The sequence below is a fragment of the Saccopteryx leptura genome, chromosome 13 (assembly GCF_036850995.1).
Source record: "Saccopteryx leptura isolate mSacLep1 chromosome 13, mSacLep1_pri_phased_curated, whole genome shotgun sequence".
Classification (NCBI taxonomy): Eukaryota; Metazoa; Chordata; class Mammalia; order Chiroptera; family Emballonuridae; genus Saccopteryx; species Saccopteryx leptura.
The window spans coordinates 32,131,230-32,151,508 of NC_089515.1; the positions used below are offsets into that span (position 1 = coordinate 32,131,230).

Sequence of the window (20,279 nt, forward strand, 5' to 3'; positions counted from 1 at the left end):
ACTTGACAATTAGACTACCTAGCAGTATGGGGCCTTATTCTTGCCCGGAACAGCACGGGCTGGTGTGGAACCAGCAGCCGCCCTGCGTGTGGGGTATGTGACCCCCAGTTTGTTGTAGTTTCCACACCACCCCTTACCTGTGTGACCCTCTCAGGCTTTTTGTTTTGTAACACCAGGCTTAGATGTTCAGTTTAAAATCTTTTTTTTTTTCAGAGAAAACATCTCTAGGTTATTTTGACATTTGATTATGCTGCATTCCCATCATCCAAAGTCCAATTGTCTTCCATCACCTTCTAATTGGGTTTTTTTGTGTCCCTCCCCTCCCTCAACCCCCTCCCTGTCCTCCCCCCCCACCCCGTAACCCCCACACTCTTGTCCATGTCTCTGAGTCTCATTTTTATATCCCACCTATGTATGGAATCATATAGTTCTTAGTTTTTTCTGATTTACTTATTTTGCTCAGTATAATGTTATCAAGGTCCATCCATGTTGTTGTAAATGATCTGATGTCATCATTTCTTATGGCTGAGTAGTATTCCATAGTATATATGTACCAAAGCTTTTTAATCCACTCGTCCTCTGATGGACACTTGGGCTGTTTTCAGATCTTCGCTATTGTGAACAATGCTGCCACAAACATGGGGGTGCATTTCTTCTTTTGAAACAGTGCTATGGTGTTCTTGGGGTATATTCCTAAAAGTGGGATAGCTGGGTCAAAAGGCAGTTTGATTTTTAATTTCTTGAGGAATCTCCATACTGTTTTCCACAGTGGCTGCACCAGTCTGCATTCCCACCAGCAGTGCAGGAGGGTTCCCTTTTCTCCACATCCTCGCCAGCATTTATTCTGTGTTGTTTTGTTGATGAGCGCCATTCTGACTGGTGTGAGGTGATATCTCATTGTGGTTTTAATTTGCATTTCTCTAATGATTAGTGATGTTGAGCATTTTTTCATATGCCTATTGATCATCTGTATGTCCTCTTTGGAGAAGTGTCTATTCATTTCTTTTGCCCATTTTTTGATTGGATTGTTTGTCTTCCTGGTGTTGAGTTTTACAAGTTCTTTATAAATTTTGGTTATTAACCCCTTATCAGACGTATTGTCAAATATATTCTCCCATTGTGTAGTCTTTTTATTCTGTTCTTATTGTCTTTAGCTGTGCAGAAGCTTTTTAGTTTGATATAGTCCCATTTGTTTATCCTGTTTTTTATTTCACTTGCCCCTGGAGACAAATATATTGCTACAAGAAATGTCAGAGAGCTTACTGCCTATGTTTTCTTCTAAGATGCTTATGGTTTTACAGCTTACATTTAAGTCTTTTATCCATTTTAAGGTTTTTTTTGTGAATGGTATAAGTTGGTGGTCTAGTTTCATTTTTTTGCACGTTGCTGTCCAGTTTTCCCAACACCATTTGTTGAAGAGACTGTCTTTACTCCAATGTATGCTCTTACCTCCTTTGTCAAATATCAGTTGTCTATAAAAGTGTGGGTTTATTTCTGGGTTCTCAGTTCTGTTCCATTGATCTATATGCCTGTTCTTATGCCAGTACCAGGCTGTTTTGAATACAATGGCCTTGTAGTATAACTTGATATCTGGAAGTGTGATACCTCCCACTTTATTCTTCCTCTTCAAGATTGCTGAGGCTACTCGTGTTCTCTTTTGGTTCCATATAAATTTTTGGAATATGTGTTCTATATCTTTGAAGTAAGTCATTGGTATTTTAATCGGTATTGCATTGAATTTATAAATTGCTTTGGGTAATATAGACATTTTAATGATGTTTATTCTTCCAACCATGAGCACGGTATATGCTTCCACTTGTTTGTATCTTCCCTGATTTCTTTTATCAATGTTTTATAATTTTCCGAGTACAAGTCTTTAATCTCCCTGGTTAAATTTATTCCTAGGTGCTTTATTTTTTTAGTTGCAATGGTAAAGGGGATTGCTTCCTTAATTTTTCTTTCTGACAGTTCATTGTTAGTGTATAAAAATGCCTCTGATTTCTGAGTATTTTTTTTAAAGACTTTATTCAATTTTCAGAGAGGAGAGAGAGGGAAAGAGGGAGAGAGAGAGAGAGAATGGGGAGGAGCAGGAAGCATCAACTCCCATATGTGCCATGACCAGGTAGGCCTGAGGTTTTGAACCTGCAACTTCAGTGTTCCAAATCTATGCTCTATCCCACTGCGCCACCACAGGTCAGGCTGAGTATTAATTTTATATCCTGCCACCTTGCTGAATTCATTTATCAGGTCTAATAGTTTTTTGACTGAGACTTTAGGGTTTTCTATATACAAAATCATATCATCTGCAAATAATGATAGTTTTACTTCTTCTTTTCCAATCTGGATGCCTTTTATTTCTTCTTCTTGTCTGATTGCTGTGGCTAGGACTTCCAGGACTATGTTAAATAAGAGTGGTGAAAGGGGTCACCCCTGCCTTGTTCTTGATCTTAAGGGTATTGCTTTTAACTTTTGCCCATTGAGTATGATGTTGGCTGTGGGTTTGTCATAGATGGCCTTTATCATGTTGAGGTATGTTCCCTGTATTCCCACTTTGCTGAGAGTTTTGATCATGAATGGGTGCTGGATTTTATCAAGTGCTTTTTCTTCATCTATTGAAATTATCATGTGGTTTTTCTCCTTCCTTTTGTTTATCAGTTTAAAATCTTACCTTGAAAAATCAAGAGGTCTTGAGGTTCCACAGAAAATTTTGGTATCTTCTTTTTTAAATAATAGAAACTACATTAAAAATGATAGAAAAATATTTGGGGCGTTGGCGTTGTGAAGCCAGTGTTGTTCTTCCTCAGGAGTTTTGGGCATTTTTAAATTAGAGGGGAAGGAAGGAAAGCAATAATATAATATTTTGTATTCTTTAAAAATGTCAAATCATTGTATTAGTTTTGAAACATATCTTGTACTCTGTATAATGTGATTTGCTCATAAAATTACCATGTTGAGAACATTTATACAAATCTGCTAATTACATTTGCTTTTAAATATTTCCAGGGTTTTTTTCTTTCAAATAAAGCTGAACTACTGAACTCGAAGGAGCTGACCATTTCTTAGCTTTTTTGCTTTTTACAGTAAGCAGACGAAAATATCAAATTTGACAACAGAAGTCACCATTTCGGGGAAAGAGTTGTTTTTTGGAACCTGGTGCCTTCTAAAGTACCCAGTAGATTGCAGGAAAGGAACTTCACGTAAACAACACAAAATCAGCGACCCAACCTAACATTTTAACAACCATGTGAATTTAATCTAAGTCTTTCCCATTTTATGAGCTATTGTGATCAGCAGTTTCTGTTTATTCTAATAATATTTATTTTCCTCCTAAAATTATTATTGTAAACTTCTGGAAACTAAAAGCTAGCCAGGATGGTGACAGCACCTTGTTCCTTTTTCATTTGTAGCCTCTCGTTTTTAGGGTGAGAATTCATAAAGGACTCTTGGTATGCTGGGCAGGGGATGAGAAGGCTGGAATTTTCACCCTGGCCACTGCCTGGTCCTGACTTGCTACCGTCCCTAGGACAACCTAGGGTACTATGTTTCTTATATAAAATGAGGTTGTTTGGGATTTCCCCCCAACACCAATAGTCTAGATTTTTTTTTTTTTATTCAGTGAGAGGAGGGGAGACAGAGACAGACTCCCACATGCACTCCAATTGGCATCTACCTGGCAAGCCCACTAGGGGGCGATGTTGTACCCATTTGGGGCATTGCTCCGTTGCTCAGCAACTGAACTCTTCTTAGCATCTGAGGCTGAGGCCATGGAGCCATCCTCAGTGCCCAGGGCCAACTCGCTCCAATTTAGCCATGGCTGCAGGAGGGGAAGAGAGAGAGAGAGAAGCGAGAGGGGGAGGGGTGGAGAAGCAGATGGTCATTTCTCTTGTATGTCCTGACTGGGAATCAAATCCGGGATATTCACATACTGGGCTGATGCTCCATCACTGTGCCAACCTGCCTGAGCCTAGATTCCTCTGTTCTGGCACATTCGGCACTCAGTGCTAGGCATGAGTTCTGGGAAACTGGAGTCCTGGCTGCATAACAATTTCCATGGGATTAGAAGAGCAGAGCCCCAATGGAGAAGGGCTCCTGATGTTCCTGACGTCACCATTTGTTCCTCATGGCTACCTGTACTAACCACGAAAGAAGAACTGAGTAGAACGAGTTTTGTGCTCACGGATAGCCCTGAGCTCACAGCACTGGGGGAGAACCCTGGTGCTCTGTTTAGTGGGTAGTATAGAGGTGAACTGGGTGGAGGACTTTTATGTTCTTGGCATTCTATAGAATATTTCCGAAGACCGTGTTCCCGGATTTATAAGAGGACCATGATCACTGGTTGACTATCCTAACACTTGAATTTTATAATTCTGAGTGACACTTTTTTTTTTTAAATAATTACTTTGTTTTGACTTTTAGTAACAGTTATTTTTTTTCATTTTCCAATTACAGTTGACATTCTTTTTCTTCCTTTCTCTCTCTCTCTCTCTCTCTTTTTTTTTATTTTTTTTATTATGTGGGAGGTGGAGAGGCAGAGAGACAGACTCCTGCTAGCTCCCCGACCGGGATCCATCCAGCAAGCCTACTATGGGGCAATGTTCTGCCCATCAGGGGCTTGCTCTGTGCTTGGCAACAGAGCGATTTTAGCACCTGAGCCTAGGCCATGGAGCCATCCTCAGTGCCCAGGGCCAACTTGCTGGAGCCATTCGATCCGTGGCTGCAGGAGGAGTAGAGAGAGAAGCAGGAGAGTGAGGGGTGGAGAAGCAGATGAGCACTTCTCCTGTGTGCCCTGACCGGGAATCGAACCCGGCACATCCACATGCTTGGCTGACACTACCAGTGAGCAAACTGGCCAGGGCAATATATATTAAATATATTGTGTTTGTTTTAGGACTTTTATTTTTGAAACGGCACTGAATGATTCAGTGCTGCTTGGGTTGGCATTAAGTGGGCCGTGTGTATAGGAGCAAAGCAGGGACCAGAGACCGGGCTCCTGAAGCCCTTGCCATTGTGTTATAGAGAGGATCTTCTGGGCAGTAAGTACTCTAGGCTGCATTCTTGGCTCACATACCTGAAGATACTGCGTGTTTGCATCTCTTTAGAATGCCTCTTCAACATCACATTCACTCATTTGTTGACTCTTATTCACAAACAGTTATTGAATTGCTAATAATACTTACATAATGCCTTTTGGCATGCAGAGTACATCCATATACCTTATCCCACTTAAGTATGCTTGTTTCAAAGCCCAGTCAGATGCACGGGCAACAGCCTGCATTGGTTGATGACCGTGGTTTCTGTTTTTGACTGTCTTCTGTCCCGTGAGCAGATACCCACAGCGTGGCCTGGGCTATGTAGGAAGGAACTTGGGACAGGTGGGCAGAGGGGTTGCTATGGGAGCTGTGCTTGGACAGTCACGCCTAGGAGCAGAGGAGGTGGCAGTCATCCACTGAACAGGAGTGGGGTGGGCGGGAGGCCGCCGCAGCTCTGAGGAAGATGGAAACTATTTGGAACAGCTGCCGTGGGTCAGGCAGTCGAGGCTGAGCAAGAGCTGAGAGCAAGTCCTGCTGAGCGCCTGGGAGGAAGCCTTTGTGTCCAGCAGGTGGGCCTGCAGTACAACTTGGGGACGAAAGGAGCAGCTGGGGGCAATGGTTGGCGGGTTGCTTGGTGGTTGACCTGGTGTTGGCATATGCCAGTCCTGAGAAAGTGGCTGTATAGGGAGATGTTGAGGTGAACAACGGGCCAGTGGGGTGTTGGGCAATAATAACTCTTCTTAGCTTGGCCTATAAGACCCTTTAGCTCAGAACTGCTCCTACCATGTGCCCCACTGGGCCACTCCTGTGTCTTTCCTTTGGCTTAATTGCCTCCTACTTCAGTGCCGGCCTGGGCATCACTCCTGGGAAGTGTTCCTGATTGCCCTCTGCTTCATTCTCTGCTGGCTCAGACCCTTTGCCCTGTCCACTCATCTCCCCTCTGTACTCTGGGAGCTTGTTTACAGGCTGTTGGTGTATGTCAGTCAGAAGGTTCCATGAGTGCAAGACTATTCCAGTACCCAACAGAGCACCTGGCATACCGAAGGTGTTCAGCAAATGCCGAACGGAGGCATAGCTGCTGTGCTGCGCTATTCATCGTGTAACAATGCTAGAACTGGAAGAAAAAGACAGGAGCAGCTAGTCTGGCTCATTGTATATGTACTTTGTACAGATCTGAAACTCAGAGAGGTTGAATGCCTGACCTGATGTCACACAGCTTGCTTGAGGCAGAGCCGGGACTCAAAGTCACCTCTCCTGATTCCAAATGCCACATTCTTTCCGCTCTGCCCCCACAGTCTCCAAATGTGTCTGTGGTTGACTTGTAAGTGTGCGAAGACGGCAGACCTCTGCCTCTGCTTAGCTCCTGGTTACAGCCTGTCACTATTCATAGCGGTCTGTTATCTCATTTTTCTCGCAGGGAGGAAAACAGTGTCCTCACAACCCGAGGAGCTTTTCCTCTGCACGTTGCCAGGTTTACAACAGCCCTTACCTCACGGCTTCCCCTTCCCTTTCCGGGTCTGTCCTAGTTTATCTTTGGTTGGGGCGAGCATCAGCAACCGTTTCTAAGTAAATAGAGGAATCTCAGGTTTAGGGTTTGTGGTTCAAACACGTGGTGCTGTCTGCTTCAGCCTGTCCCCTCTGGCTGCTGTCACTGCCTCTCCCATCTCCAGGCTGCCCTGGTTTAGCTCTATGGAAGTTTCCTTCTTGGTGCAAGAGCGCTGAAAAAGGGAGGCCGTAGGACAGAGAAAGGAGATACTTGTCTGAATCATTTTGTGTTAAGGAAAAAAAGGTCAATCCGCAGTTTTCCAGACCCATCCGTGGAGAATGGAATACAAGGTAGAAAGTCTAGAAATGCGTGTTTGCATATTTTCTGTCTCCCAAACTTGTCTTTTTGCACTTTTGGGCAATCTTTGATATCCAGAGTGTTCTTCTAGGGTTAAAGTCTCAGCGTGACAGAGGGTGGGGTGCGGCTCGTTCCCCTACTGCCTATTCATGGATGACGCGGTTTGGTGAGGTTGGTTCCAGTTCACTGTGAATCAGCTGTACTCTCTCCCCATCGCCCTTGGTCCAAAGTACCTCACCCTTAGTTCCAGGATGGGAAGGTTCAGTCGTTGAGCCCTGGGGGTGGGGGAGACTGGTTTGAGCTTGGGCTCCTCTCTTAACCGACCCAACAGTACGTGGTGAAAAATGTCCATTTTGCAAAAAGTACTTTGGAGATGAGTCTTTTAATTTTTTATTACTTTAGGGAGCTCTGCAACGCTGCTTCTCTGTAGCCTTCCACATTCCCCTCCCTTTTCTTGTTTTTAAGTTAAGAATTAGATGCTGTCCAATGCCCCCTTTTAGCTCAGAATTCCTGTGGCTTGAAACAAACTCCTGTGTCTTTGATCCTGTGGGTTTCTGAACCCACTTTGGATCTGTTTCTGAGTCTCCCTGGGCTGGTCCTGAGTTTCAGGTATGGAGCTGGAAGGACATCAGCCAAGGGCTCGGACTGCCCAGGAAGTATTTTGATTAGCTATATTCTCTGCTTGGCATCTACTCATTTCCTTCAGGGACGTCCCCTTCCTTGGAAAAAATATCTCCTAAGGTGCTTATCTGACTGAAGAGCCGAGAAGGCTTTCCGACCAGGCATTTCCATTCAGGGATCTTGGCTTGTTACTCACAGGTCACTGGGTGAGAAGGATGTCACCAAATTTAAAATAGTCCTGACATTGCACATCCCTGACCCATCCCCGCTGGCAGTGGTCTTTTTCTGGTTAGTTTTGAGAGGGACAGTCTGGAGACAAACAGCGTGGACTGCAGTATCGAGCAGAAGGCGTTTTTAAAGTGTCAGCCATCACACTGCTGGGCTGTGACCTGAAGGTGTGTCCTAAGAGGTGGTCTCTCTTTAGCCCCCACCCCGAGCTCTCCTCCAGGTGTGTAGTTTTTCCGTGTGGTGCCATGAGTGAGAGCATTAGAGGAGGTTCTGCTGATATCCTACAGCTGTATTGGGGTTCCCCCCTGAAGTTCTCTGAGGATACTCTCAAGGACCCTAATATAACCGAGGGTTACTCTTCAGCAACCACTTCAGGCTCTTGGTTCGTGTGGAACATGTGGTCAAGCAAAGTACTACTACCTTTCCTCAGTTTCTCCTATAAACAAGTAGTCTTCACACATGCCCATCTTACATTGAATCTTTAGATTTGATTCATATTACATCCTGTGAATAACTTTTAAAATCCAGCTTCTGTCATATAATAAGGTAAGATGTACCTCTCATTTGTGTCCCATCTAGACACGAGTGCTTGAACGGAAAGTACCAGGATAGGGCTGAATCCACATGCCTGTGGTCTGGTGGTTCAATGATCTCTATATAAATCCACCTCTTGCTTGTGTTTCTTTCATCATATTGGTAAGAATATCATGGGACTCTTTGTTAATGCCTGGCTCAACTGAAATTACAGTCATCGGAACTATTGATCTAATAGATCTAACTTTAAAAAAGGAATTGGTTAATTTGGTACATATAAGGTCTACCGGAAAGTTCTGTCCGTTTTTGGAATAAAACAAAATACAAATTTTTCTTACCGTCAATAAACTTTATTAAATAATATAATTGCCATTATTAGTAATGATTTCTTGCTAGCATGAGGGCAATTTGTATATCCCATTTTTGAAAAATGTTTTATCTTTTGATGCGAAAAATTGAACCAGTGCTTGTTTGATATCTTCTTCATTTTTGAATTTTTTGCCCTTCAAAAAATTTTGTAAGGACAAAAACAAGTGATAGCCAGAGGGTGCTAAGTCCGGGGAATATGGTGGATGCGACAGACATGCTTCTGTAGCATTTCTTCCTTGTTGAAATTCATAAAAATTATAGTGGCGCAAATGAACTTTATCAGTAGCCATGGGTACACTATCGCTTCACACATAAGACTAACGTGAATCAACTTTGTTTTAGTTAATTTGCTACATCAGTATGTATACATTAAGTGATAAAAATAGAGAGGCACACATGCACCAAATAACATGTGCTTACATGTCGAAACTTGTTGTGATAGAAATGGACAGAACTTTCCAGTAGATCTTATATTTACAGTGAACCTGTTTCAGTTCTTGATGATCACCACATTTTTCCTTAGGTATCCATTTATTTAATACTCCAGGCTAGAATTTTCCTGGACGTTGACGCCAGGCTTCTTGGTGTATACCTCCAGAAACTTCCTTCCTCATCTTTCAGCACCGTTTCTTTCTGGAGGCTTCACCTGCTCGTCCATTGCTATCTGCGATGGATTCCTGTGAGTCAGAAAACCTGACTTGACCCAGTAGCTGCGCTCTCCTTCCAGCTCCACACCTGTCTTCTGCTTCAGTCACCTCTCGCCAGAGTTGCCTTTTCCAGGATGGAGGACGAGCTCTCAGATGGAGGAGGTAGACACAGCCTAGCAGGCGGGAGCCTTTTCTCTGTCTCCATGGCTATAACACTACACCTCCCCACGCAGACCTATTACTTCTTCGCTTTCTTTTTTCTTTTTTTTTTGCTCTGATCATAGCTTAAAAAAAACCCCAGCCCTGGCCGGTTGGCTCAGCGGTAGAGCATTGGCCTGGCGTGCGGGGGACCCGGGTTCGATTCCCAGCCAGGGCACACAGGAGAGACGCCCATCTGCTTCTCCACCCCCCCCCCCCTTCCTCTCTGTCTCTCTCTTCCCCTCCCGCAGCGAGGCTCCATTGGAGCAAAGATGGCCCTGGTGCTGGGGATGGCTCCTTGGCCTCTGCCCCAGGTGCTAGAGTGGCTCTGGTCGCAGCAGAGCGACGCCCTGGAGGGGCAGAGCGTTGCCCCTGGTGGGCGTGCCGGGTGGATCCCGGTTGGGCACATGCGGGAGTCTGTCTGACTGTCTCTCCCCGTTTCCAGCTTCAGAAAAATACAAAAAACAACAACAACAACAAAAAACCCAAACACCCCAAACCTTCCTACTCCTGATGATTATTCACATTGCTCACATGTTTTAACTCATCCCAGAAATTAGCCTTTCGGACTCTCTTCTGACTGATAACTTCGACTGTCCTCTGTTCAGCGTTGACTGTTGCCTCCCCCATGTGGCCCAGACACGCAGACAGAGCAGTCCAACTAGGAGTGCTTCACAGCCATTTCAAGGACCTCTAGGGGCTCTCCTGGCTCCTGTCCTCACCACCCTTTTGGGACCACAGGGGTTTTTCTCCAAGTTCAGTAACCTCTGCTGCCTGTCTGCCCTTCCGAGAACGCCCCTTGTCACCATCGTGTTCTGTAATTTTAAGCTGTGACAGGCTGTCTGGCACAACCAGACGGGCCTGAGTTAGTGACTCAGGACAAGATTCAGCCCTGCCAACTGCCCATAACTTTTATTCCCATCTTACATTATTCCTACCCCAACTTCCCAAGAGACCATCCCTTCAGAACTCCCACCCAGGGCAGGGCTGGGACCACCAGCACCTTCGCCAGGGTTGAATCCTCAGCATCCGGGCCTCTCCCTGAGCTGAGGCACGAGACCAAGGCCGCCCAGCCCCAGGTCAGAGCACCAAAGGAAGGAAACAGCCCGGGACGGGCCAGCGGGGAGAACAGACTGCCTGGGCTGGAAGCTGGACGTTTGGGGAACAGGGAAGAGGGGGAGGATGGACCGTCTTGCTTGTGATGACGGGAATGTATGAGCCAGAGGGACCCAGATGGTGGGGTGCCTCACTTTTCTGCAGAAGACGGTATTGGGAGAGTGCCCTCTCTTAGAGTGGCCCGTCCTGTTTCGGGATGAGTCAGTCAAGGAGCAGCTCTGTCCTGGCCCCTGGAAGTGCCTTGCAGTTCCTCAGTTTAGTCCCGTCATTCCTATAAAGAAAAGCATCTTCACTTCATTATTACAGATTTAGGATCATTATGAAATTTCTCTATTGTCTATGGAGAAGGATTTACTAAGAAAAATCTCAGTGAGGGATGTTGTTGATTTAGGGAAAGATTTTTAAAGGACCCACTTTAGGAATGTACATTTGCATACGAACAATAAAAGTGCTAATTAAAATGATTTTCACATAGTCATTTTAGCGGTGCAGGGACTGCTGCTTGGCAACCCTTGGAGAATGGGAGTGGGGACTTGGAAATAATGAAATACTTCTTCCATTTGTCTAATCCACTAAAACATACTGAGCACCTATTTGCTGGGCACTAAGCTAGAACCAGGCGGCGGGCGGGTGGGCGGGCGGCAGGGAGGGGCGCGGTGGCGAGAGTTTGGAACCTAATACCTGACCTCTAGGGTGGCCACTAGAGACTACCAGGGTTTGTCGGGACAGAAGACTACCAAGAAAGTCCAGGGAGAAGCGGGATGAGTTGATCACCCTACCTGAGGAGTTGAAAGTTCGCTAGGAATTAACAATGTACCTAACATCTGCCACCTGTTGAGATAGACCACACCTGTTCACATTGTTTTAAAAACTGTTGGCATTCTGCCCTGTAGGGCTTTTTTCACCCTTCAAATTGAGCAGTTTCATTCCCCTTTGAAACTATATCCTAACGTTTAAACTATTTCTGTCATCATCCCTGTTGGCATCAGTTGTCCCAGGTCACCGGGATAACTGTGTGCACGGCTCCAGGCTTTGCCTTGAGGGGGGGTGTGGGGTGTGGGGGGGGACTGGTTTAGCCTTGAATTGACAGGAAAGTATTTCAGCCCCTGTCACCACCACGGCCTAACCTTTTTTAAAAGTAGTGTTTTAGAGCATAGTAGGCGCAGAATAAATATTTGTGGACCGAAGTTTGTTAACTTTGTGGTTAAGAGGACAGGGTCTGGAGTCACATGGTTAGGTTTCAGATTTTTGCTCTCTGCTTGCTTATGATCTTGGTTTGTGACAACTTCTGAGCCTCATTTTCTTCATTTGTGGAAGTGGGATTACAGTAATATGAAGGTACTCATAATAATTATGATGATGAGAGGCTACGTATTATGCTCTCTAGTTGTGCCTGCTCTGGAGTCAGACGGCTGAAGTTCAGATCCCACTTCCTAGTTATGTAACCTTAACAAAGTTATCGAACCTCTCCGGGACTTAGTTTTCTTACCAGTGAGACAAGGATAATAATAGTACTTATATCAGAGAGTTGTTAAAAGTAAGAATTGCATGCTACCTCATGCCTCGCATGCAGTGTTATATAATTGTTTGCTGAATTTTAAGAGCCATAAACCCATTATTAATTATTTCATTTTGATTCTAGAATTCCTGTGAGGTTAGACAGACAAGTCTTACTCTTATCCCCTATTTTTGTTATTATTACATTTGAGGATAAAAGTGAGATTCTGATGTTTTAAAATGGTTTACTGGAGGGAAGCTGACTGGAAAAGATAGAGACTGCGACCTGGACCCAGCTGTTTGCTGTAAAAGAAGATACAGGCACACCTGCTCACATTGATTAAGGCCACATGGGTGTGAGTGAAAATATTAAGGCTTTGACATAATAAATCCAAGGCAAGTGAATAGTGGATCTCCCTCTTCTGCACCCACACCCTCACTGGAATGGGCTCCGATCGCTCGGCCTAATGCTAACTGCTGTCCTCTGTGAGTTACGGCGTTGAGCTTGTTCCCTCCCGTTGGGTCTCTGGGACTTCCGAAGGTGCCAGGTTAGCTCTCTTCCAGATTCTGACTGCCCGAGTTAATGTTGCCTGCCCTCTGGCTGGAGTCCCTTTGGAAACCGCAAGATTCTACTGTATTTATTTACCTGATTTCAGAACACCTTAAAGGAGCTGTTTCATTGCAGCTTAAATAGGAATCCTCCCTCTCCCCCTGCCTTTATATTTGTTGTTGAAATTTTCCATTCCTCGTGAGAAATTTACTTATGAAAGCATTGTATTAGGGACTGTGAAAATAACAACACTTGTGTTTGCCAGTCTCTTATCACTTAGACAGGTATCTTTAGATTAAAGTGTTTGGTGTTTGTTCCCAAACATGAGCACTTCTTAAAAATGCTGCAAACGTAAGGGGTTAAAATGTAAACATCCTATAGGAGCCATGAAAGGTGCTTTTAGTACTTACGTCCTATTTTGGAGCTCTGGAATTCAATTCCTTCCTGTTGCCAGCTGAACCTGGGATTGATGTATTACATGAAAATATATTCCTATCTTCAAACGGGACAACAGGACATTCTGTCCTCCAAATTTCAGTGTTTGAATTGGGTGTTGCAGGAAACTTGGCACCCTCGCTTTCTTTTCAGAATAATAAACAGAGATGATGTCGCCTTGGGTTTCATCTGATAGGGCTTAGATGCTATTGCCTCATAAAGGCTGATTCATAGACAAATGGGAACTAATTATAGTAACTCAAAAATAATGTCCCTGTTTAAATTTGGCAAGGCAAGATGCCTTGCATGTTTTGTAGGACATGAGAGATTCCGTTTCTTTAGTGGCATGGAGGTGACATACCCGTTTCTATTTTAGTCCCACAGTGGTTGTGCTGGGTCATTACCTGCCATCATTATTTTATTTTATTTTATTTTTTTTAGGAATTTCTCGGGTTCTAAAGCCTTTCAGAATCTCTTTTATTTAAAATCGCAGGAAATTATTCACATCTGTGGAATGAACAGAGCATTGTCAGAGGGCAACTGCTCTGGTCACGTCTGCTCCTCTCATCCTCCCTAGCAGGCGTCCCCAAACTACGGCCCCGTGGGCTGCATGAGGCCCCCTGAGGCCATTTATCCGCCCCCCCCCCCCCGCACTTCCGGAAGGGGCACCTCTTTCATTGGTGGTCAGTGAGAGGAGCACTGTATGTGGCGGCCCTCCAACGGTCTGAAGGACAGTGAACTGGCCCTCTGTGTAAAAAGTTTGGGGACCCCTGCTACAGTGGATCAGGCCGGAAAGCAAACCATTGATCTTCTTCAAATAATTTTTTAAAAATTTATTTGAATAAATAGGTGATCCATGACCATGTTTAGAATTCAAAAGTTAGAGAAATGTTTGTAGAGAAAAGGAAACCTTCTGTCTCTTCCATATCCAGATGCCTAGTTCTCTCTTCAGAAGCAGTTCTGGGCACCAGTTTCTTGTATGCTATTCTGGAGATTTTTCTCTGAGTTTATGAATATGTGTGCATCTATGTTTTCTTCACACGAATGGTGTCCTACTCTTCACAGAATTGTACACTTGGCATTTCTATTTAACCATGATCTTAGAAATCATTCCATCTTACATTTCAAGCTACCTCTGACCTCTCATAGTTTTGGGTATTTTCATTGAGTAGATATGTCACAACACAAACAATTGTCTATGAACGGTATTTAAGCCATTCTAAAAGTTTGCCACCGAAATCATGGTAGAATGATAATCTTGCACATCTGCCCTAGGGGAGGCGCTCCATCTCAGTGGGTCTGAGAGTGGGCTGTGGAGCCCAAGGGCCTGGGTTTAAATCCTAGTTTCTCCATTTACTGTTGAACTCCCTGGTCTTGGCCATTACTTAATCTCTCTGTGCCTCCGTTTCCTCATTTCTAAGATAGTATTTATCTCATAGGTAGGATGCAGTGATTAGAAACACTAAAGCTTGACCCTGGCCGGTTGGCTCAGTGGTAGAGCGTCGGCCTGGCGTGCAGAAGTCCCGGGTTCGATTCCCGGCCAGGGCACACAGGAGAAGCGCCCATCTGCTTCTCCACTCCTCCCCCTCTCCTTCCTCTTTGTCTCTCTCTTCCCCTCCCGCAGCCAAGGCTCCATTGGAGCAAAGATGGCCCGGGCGCTGGGGATGGCTCCTTGGCCTCTGCCCCAGGCGCTGGAGTGGCTCTGGTCACAGCGGAGCAGCGCCCTGGAGGGGCAGAGCATCGCCCCCTGGTGGGCGTGCCGGGTGGATCCCGGTTGGGCGCATACGGGAGTCTGTCTGGCTGTCTCTCCCCGTTTCCAGCTTCAGAAAAATTAAAAAAACAAACAAACAAAAAAAAACCCACTAAAGCTTGTAGACCAGTGCTGGGCATGTGGGCTGATCCGTACGGGTTTACTAGTATTATCATTTTGTGTGCTGTGGAAACTCCTGAATCCTAAGATAAAGGTTCTGAACCACTCTTAGTGGGTGGTAGAAGCCATAACATAGTTTTTGAGTCTTTGGGTTATCTCCCACCTGAATCTGCTGAAACGCCATGTTTACCTTCCCCTTGCCCACTTCCTTATTGCATTTGTGTAACATCCTGGAGGAGAAAAAGGAAGATTGTATGTTAGGCCACTGTACTCATGTGTCCAAACCCCTTCAGAGGCAAAAGACGTATTCCCCGTGGTGATAATTTTTAACAAATGGTCCACATTCTCCCCCCCCCCCCCCCGCCGCCATACTTAACTAATTTACAACTTTATAATACTTTAAGTATTTTACATTTAGGCAAACACATAGCTGTGTGTGTGTATTTGCGTATGACTCAAATTTATTTAATGATGTCACCATGTTTTAAATTGTAAGTGAAATCGTTGGAAAAGATTGGAGAGTATACTTGCCCTGATTTAGTTGACTTTGATGGTGGACGTTTATAGGGTCTCATGTCACCCAAGTCTTACGTCATCAGAGACCACCACTTTTGGATTTATACAACCCAGAGCTAAAATCAACATGTTGGTGTTGCTGGTTCTTTGACCTTGGGCAAGTCACTTATGCTTCCAGGGCGTTGGGGTTCCCCATCTGTAAATGGAGACACTGGTCTACCTCATAGGACTTTATGAGGATGACAAGTGAGAGTAGATGAAGGACCCAACAGTACATGGCCCAGAGCAGGTGCTCCCGAGCCATCCGTCCCACTTCCTCCGGCCACACCACAGTCCCCTGGAAGTAACCACCTCCACCTTCAACTCCAGTGCTCCTCCCCTGCGCTCCTGATTTGTCTTCAGATTTATCAGGGTGCTTTCTCTGCCTTAGCTGGGAGGGCAGCTCTGTCTCACTTGTTGTCACTTATGTCCTGCCTTATGTTAACCAGTGTTCAATGAATGCCAGCACTTGAGTGAGTGAGAGGCAGGTCACTACTGTTTCTTTGAAAAGCAGTGGCTAGCAACAGCATTGTAAGATTGGAATCAGGAGCCGCAGGGAGTTAGGGGAGCCCTTGGAGTGATCGCAGAGAACGGTGTTTTCATTCTTGGTTATTGCTTTGAGCAAACTTGCTAAAACCAGCTCATGAAAATTATTTTCCCAGATGTTTTTTTGGGGGTGAAAGGAGTCCCTAGAAACTGTTTCATTTCATCAAAGCTCCATTAGAATGGCACTTGCAGGGCTGCTTTGACTGTTTGACCCACCACTTCCCAAGAAAAGCATGAGCCAGGCGGTGTGTAGACTTAGTGGCCAGCTTTGCTTGGCCCTTGGTTTCTGTCTTGGAGGTGGGCTGCTGGACACCTAAGCAGAGAGGGAGAGCAGGGGAAGTCAGAGACAGTTGGAAGGGGAGCAGGAAGACCTTTGCTGGATCCTCCAAATCTCTCATTTGGAGAGGAGCTGCCCTATTTTGCATTAAGCGTTTCGCTGTGAATTTTTGAAATAGCAGTCACACCCATATTAAAATGTAGGAACCAGCATGTTCTCCACGGACTGCAGACCCAGCCTGTCATAGCCCTTCCAACTATGACAGGCTGGCATTCTCCAAACCAATATTTGGATCATAGAAACCATTGTTGTCACTTGGAATGCTCTTCCCAGTTCTTCTCTTCTTTTATTCAAACCTTCCTGTCCTTTAAGATCCAGCTCAAGTTCCCCGGCCCAGTTTGTGTAGTTCTTTGACCCTGGGCTATTTGACTGGCTGTTAGTTAGAAACAGCTTGTGTGTTGAACTGTTAGTTATTAACCCTGTTGTCATTGGGCTTCTTCCTGTGTTTATGCCTTGGCTTCCCCACTCCGACTTGCTCTTTGGGCCCAGGCACTGTCCCGCCCCTGGACTATCATAGGTGGGAGTGGTGCACGTTCCCAACTGTGCTTCCCAGCCACGGCTTCTGCTGAGAACTCGTTAGAAATGCGCGGCTGCCACTCCGTCAGGAAGGGCACTCCGAGTTCTGCAGCGTGATGAAGTTTCAGACCACCTCGGATACAGTGAGAACAGCGGGCTTTGAAGGTCTGGGAGGCTTGGTTTGAAGTCCACTCTGTCCTTTACTAACTTGACTATAGGAGAGTGAATTTTCTTTTCCTTTCTCTCCTTGCAGGGCTGTTTTGTAGAACTCTGTTCTGCAGGATGTTAATGGGTTCTCTAGAAGGGTAGGGACGGGTAAGGGGTTCCGTGGCCAAAGAAGTTAGCAGAATGCTCTGTTAGTGAATTTCAACAGGAGTCTTTATGGTAGGACTTCTCAGAGACCCCGATGTGCTGTTGGGGTCACTGAGAGTCGGCATGGACAGATGTTGCAACCTTGTTAGATTCTAGAACACATTTTCTGCTGTGTACCTGCTGACTCTTCTGGTAACAGTGTTTTGTGGAACACGTTTTGGGAGATTCCTGCCTAGGGATCTGTGAGAGGACTTGGGGCCTTGAGATCTCAGCCCTGTAACTCAGTGAGATGTTGAAACCTCACATGCAGGGCAAGAAGACATGATGCCAGAATTTATACTTTGGGTAAACCAGACTTATATAACGACTTGAACATTGAGACAATATGTAAGTGAAGGATAAAGTATTATATTTTTCATAGGTAGAAAGTTGTTGTTGTTTTTTTAGATAGAAACCCGTATATTGAGGGAGAGGCGGGGAAGACAAGTTTAGGAAAATGTCATTTATTAAAAGCATTCGAGTCCTGGCAGGAAACATATGGCATATTCAAATCAGGTAATTTAAGAGACTTAAATAAAGGAGCTGTTTATAGAAGGTTATAGGCACGGTTTGGGAAAGGCGACAATGGTTGGTGCAGGACTTGAATTCCTCTACGTACGCAAGGTTTTTTTTTGTTTTTTGTTTTGTATTTTTCTGAAGCTGGAAACGGGGAGAGACAGTCAGACAGACTCCCGCATGCACCCGACCGGGATCCACCCAGCACGCCCAACAGGGGTGACGCTCTGCCCACCATGGGGCGATGCTCTGCCCCTCCGGGGCGTCACTCTGTCGCGACCAGAGCCACTCTAGTGCCTGGGGCAGAGGCCAAGGAGCCATCCCCAGCGCCCGGGCCATCTTTGCTCCAATGGAGCCTTGGCTGCGGGAGGGGAAGAGAGAGACAGAGAGGAAGGAGAGGGGGAGGGGTGGAGAAGCAAATGGGCGCTTCTCCTGTGTGCCCTGGCCGGAAATCAAACCCGGGTCCCCCGCACGCCAGGCCGTCACTCTACCGCTGAGCCAACCGGCCAGGGCATACCGTACGCAAGGTTTTATAGGTATCACGTTCATTCCTCATGAGAACCCCACAGGTAGGTGTTATTATTTCATGCTTCGTGGAAGAGGAAAGTGAAAATCAAGACGCAAAGCAAGTTACCCTTAGAGAGTAGCGAGGGGACGGATGGAGGCAAAAGTCACCCGGCTCTCAGACGCGCAGCCCCATGCTGTCCCTACACTGTTCTTCCGGAGTACGTGCCCTCTTCCTTCCGTCTTTCTCATGCGACAAGACTGAAAACACTGCTCCCTACAAGCTCGTGTGCTCATTAGATACATTGCTCTGAGCAATCAGGAGAAAGTAGTACATTAGACAAAATATAGAAACAAAAGTATGCAGATTACATACTATGGGGAAGAGACACAGATGGCAAACATGTAGTTTCCATGTCTAGGTGTGTTGGGGCTATGGAAATCTGTCACCCATCCATGCGGGGGATTAATCTCATTGTCAGGAGTATTTTTGGCAGATGTGGGAGCCGTTTGAAGGGCATGAATGAGGCAGCTCAGCATGCAGGGGCTGGGAGGAGGGACATTTTCCAGACATATGGCAAAGCTTGGGAAGGCTTGGCTGTGGGAGGAGAAAGAAAGGGTGCTCTATTCATAGGGGCCTTAGCCGAATGGAAATGGATCTGGTAGTGGGAGATTGGCAAGTAATGGGGAAAGGAAAGTGGTCATAATGAGATCTGACGGTGCCTCTGACTCCAGTTTTTCTTTGTTTGTTTGTTGTTTTTTAAAGTGAGGGTAGGAAAGATAGAGAGACAGACTCCTGCATGCACCCTGACCGGGATCCACCCAGCAACCCCTGTCTAGGGCTGATACTGGAATCAGCTGAGCTATCCTTAGCACCTGGGGCTGATGGTCGAACCAATGGAACCAATGGCTGTGAGAGGGGAAGAGAGAGAGAAGGGGAAGGGGGAAGAGAGGCAAATGGTCACATCTCCTGTGTGCCCTGTTCTGGGACTGAACCCAGAACATCCACACATGGGGCTGACGTTCTATCCCAGGGGTCCCCAAACTACGGCCCGCGGACCGCATGCGGCCCCCTGAGGCCATTTATCCAGCCCCCACCGCACTTCCGGAAGGGGCACCTCTTTCATTGGTGGTCAGTGAGAGGAGCATAGTTCCCATTGAAATACTGGTCAGTTTGTTGATTTAAATTTACTTGTTCTTTATTTTAAATATTGGATTTGTTCCTGTTTTGTTTTTTTTACTTTAAAATAAGATATGTGCAGTGTGCATAGGGATTTATTCATAGTTTTTTTTTATAGTCCGGCCCTCCAACGGTCTGAGGGACAGTGAACTGGCCCCCTGTGTAAAAAGTTTGGGGACCCCTGTTCTATCCACTGAGCCACCGGCCAGGGCCTGACTCCAGTTTTTATATTGGGACCACACTGGCCCAGTGAAGTCTGTTTTGCCTAACATTTTTGTTAGGAGATGGTAAAGGTTGAATTTTCTAAGAACTGATTTTACTTTTTTTCAGGAAGTTTCGGAGTGCAGATGGTCCCTAGGTTAGGAACAAGGTGGGTTTCATAGGTTTGTTCCTAAGTTGAATTTGTATCTTAAGTTAAAACAGGTCCACTTACCTATTAAATGCAACTTAGACAGATGTTTGTCTTAACACAGTATTTACTTTTACCTTTCTGTGCCTATAAGTACTTAAACATTTTCAAACCTACAGAACCTATCTCGTTCGTAACCCAGGAATGGCCTTATGTGAATACTTCATTTCTCTTATGGCCTAAGAAAATTTAAAAGTCATGTTTCCAAGGAGGTTCCTTTCTCCCATGTCATATTTTGAATTTGGGTTGGCTTTTGGTGCTTAATTAGAACATATCTTATGGTTAAGTCCTCTTTATTCCAGAAAACAGAAACACCTCTCAAGGACTTTGTGCACAAGACCGGCCTTTGAAAACATCTGGTAAAAATAACACGTCTCTTGGAAAACTGTGATTCTCAGATGAGACCCCTACCTCCTTCTTAGTAGGG

General features: G+C 45.4%; 1 protein-coding gene across 31 annotated transcripts in view; it reads left to right on the top strand.

The window, feature by feature from the left end:
* The window catches only part of SORBS1 (sorbin and SH3 domain containing 1), a 260,387-nt gene that overhangs the window by 78,293 nt on the left and 161,815 nt on the right, over positions 1–20,279 (top strand). For 27 of the 31 annotated variants that reach the window (XM_066354903.1, XM_066354912.1, XM_066354920.1 and 24 more), the window contains exon 1: positions 16,994–17,035. The exons of the other annotated variants lie outside the window; for them this stretch is intronic. In XM_066354903.1, coding sequence (XP_066211000.1) covers positions 17,009–17,035 — 27 coding nt within the window. In that variant the 5' untranslated portion in view covers positions 16,994–17,008. Of the gene's footprint in view, positions 1–16,993; positions 17,036–20,279 lie in introns of those variants that run through there. 31 annotated transcript variants of the gene reach the window in all.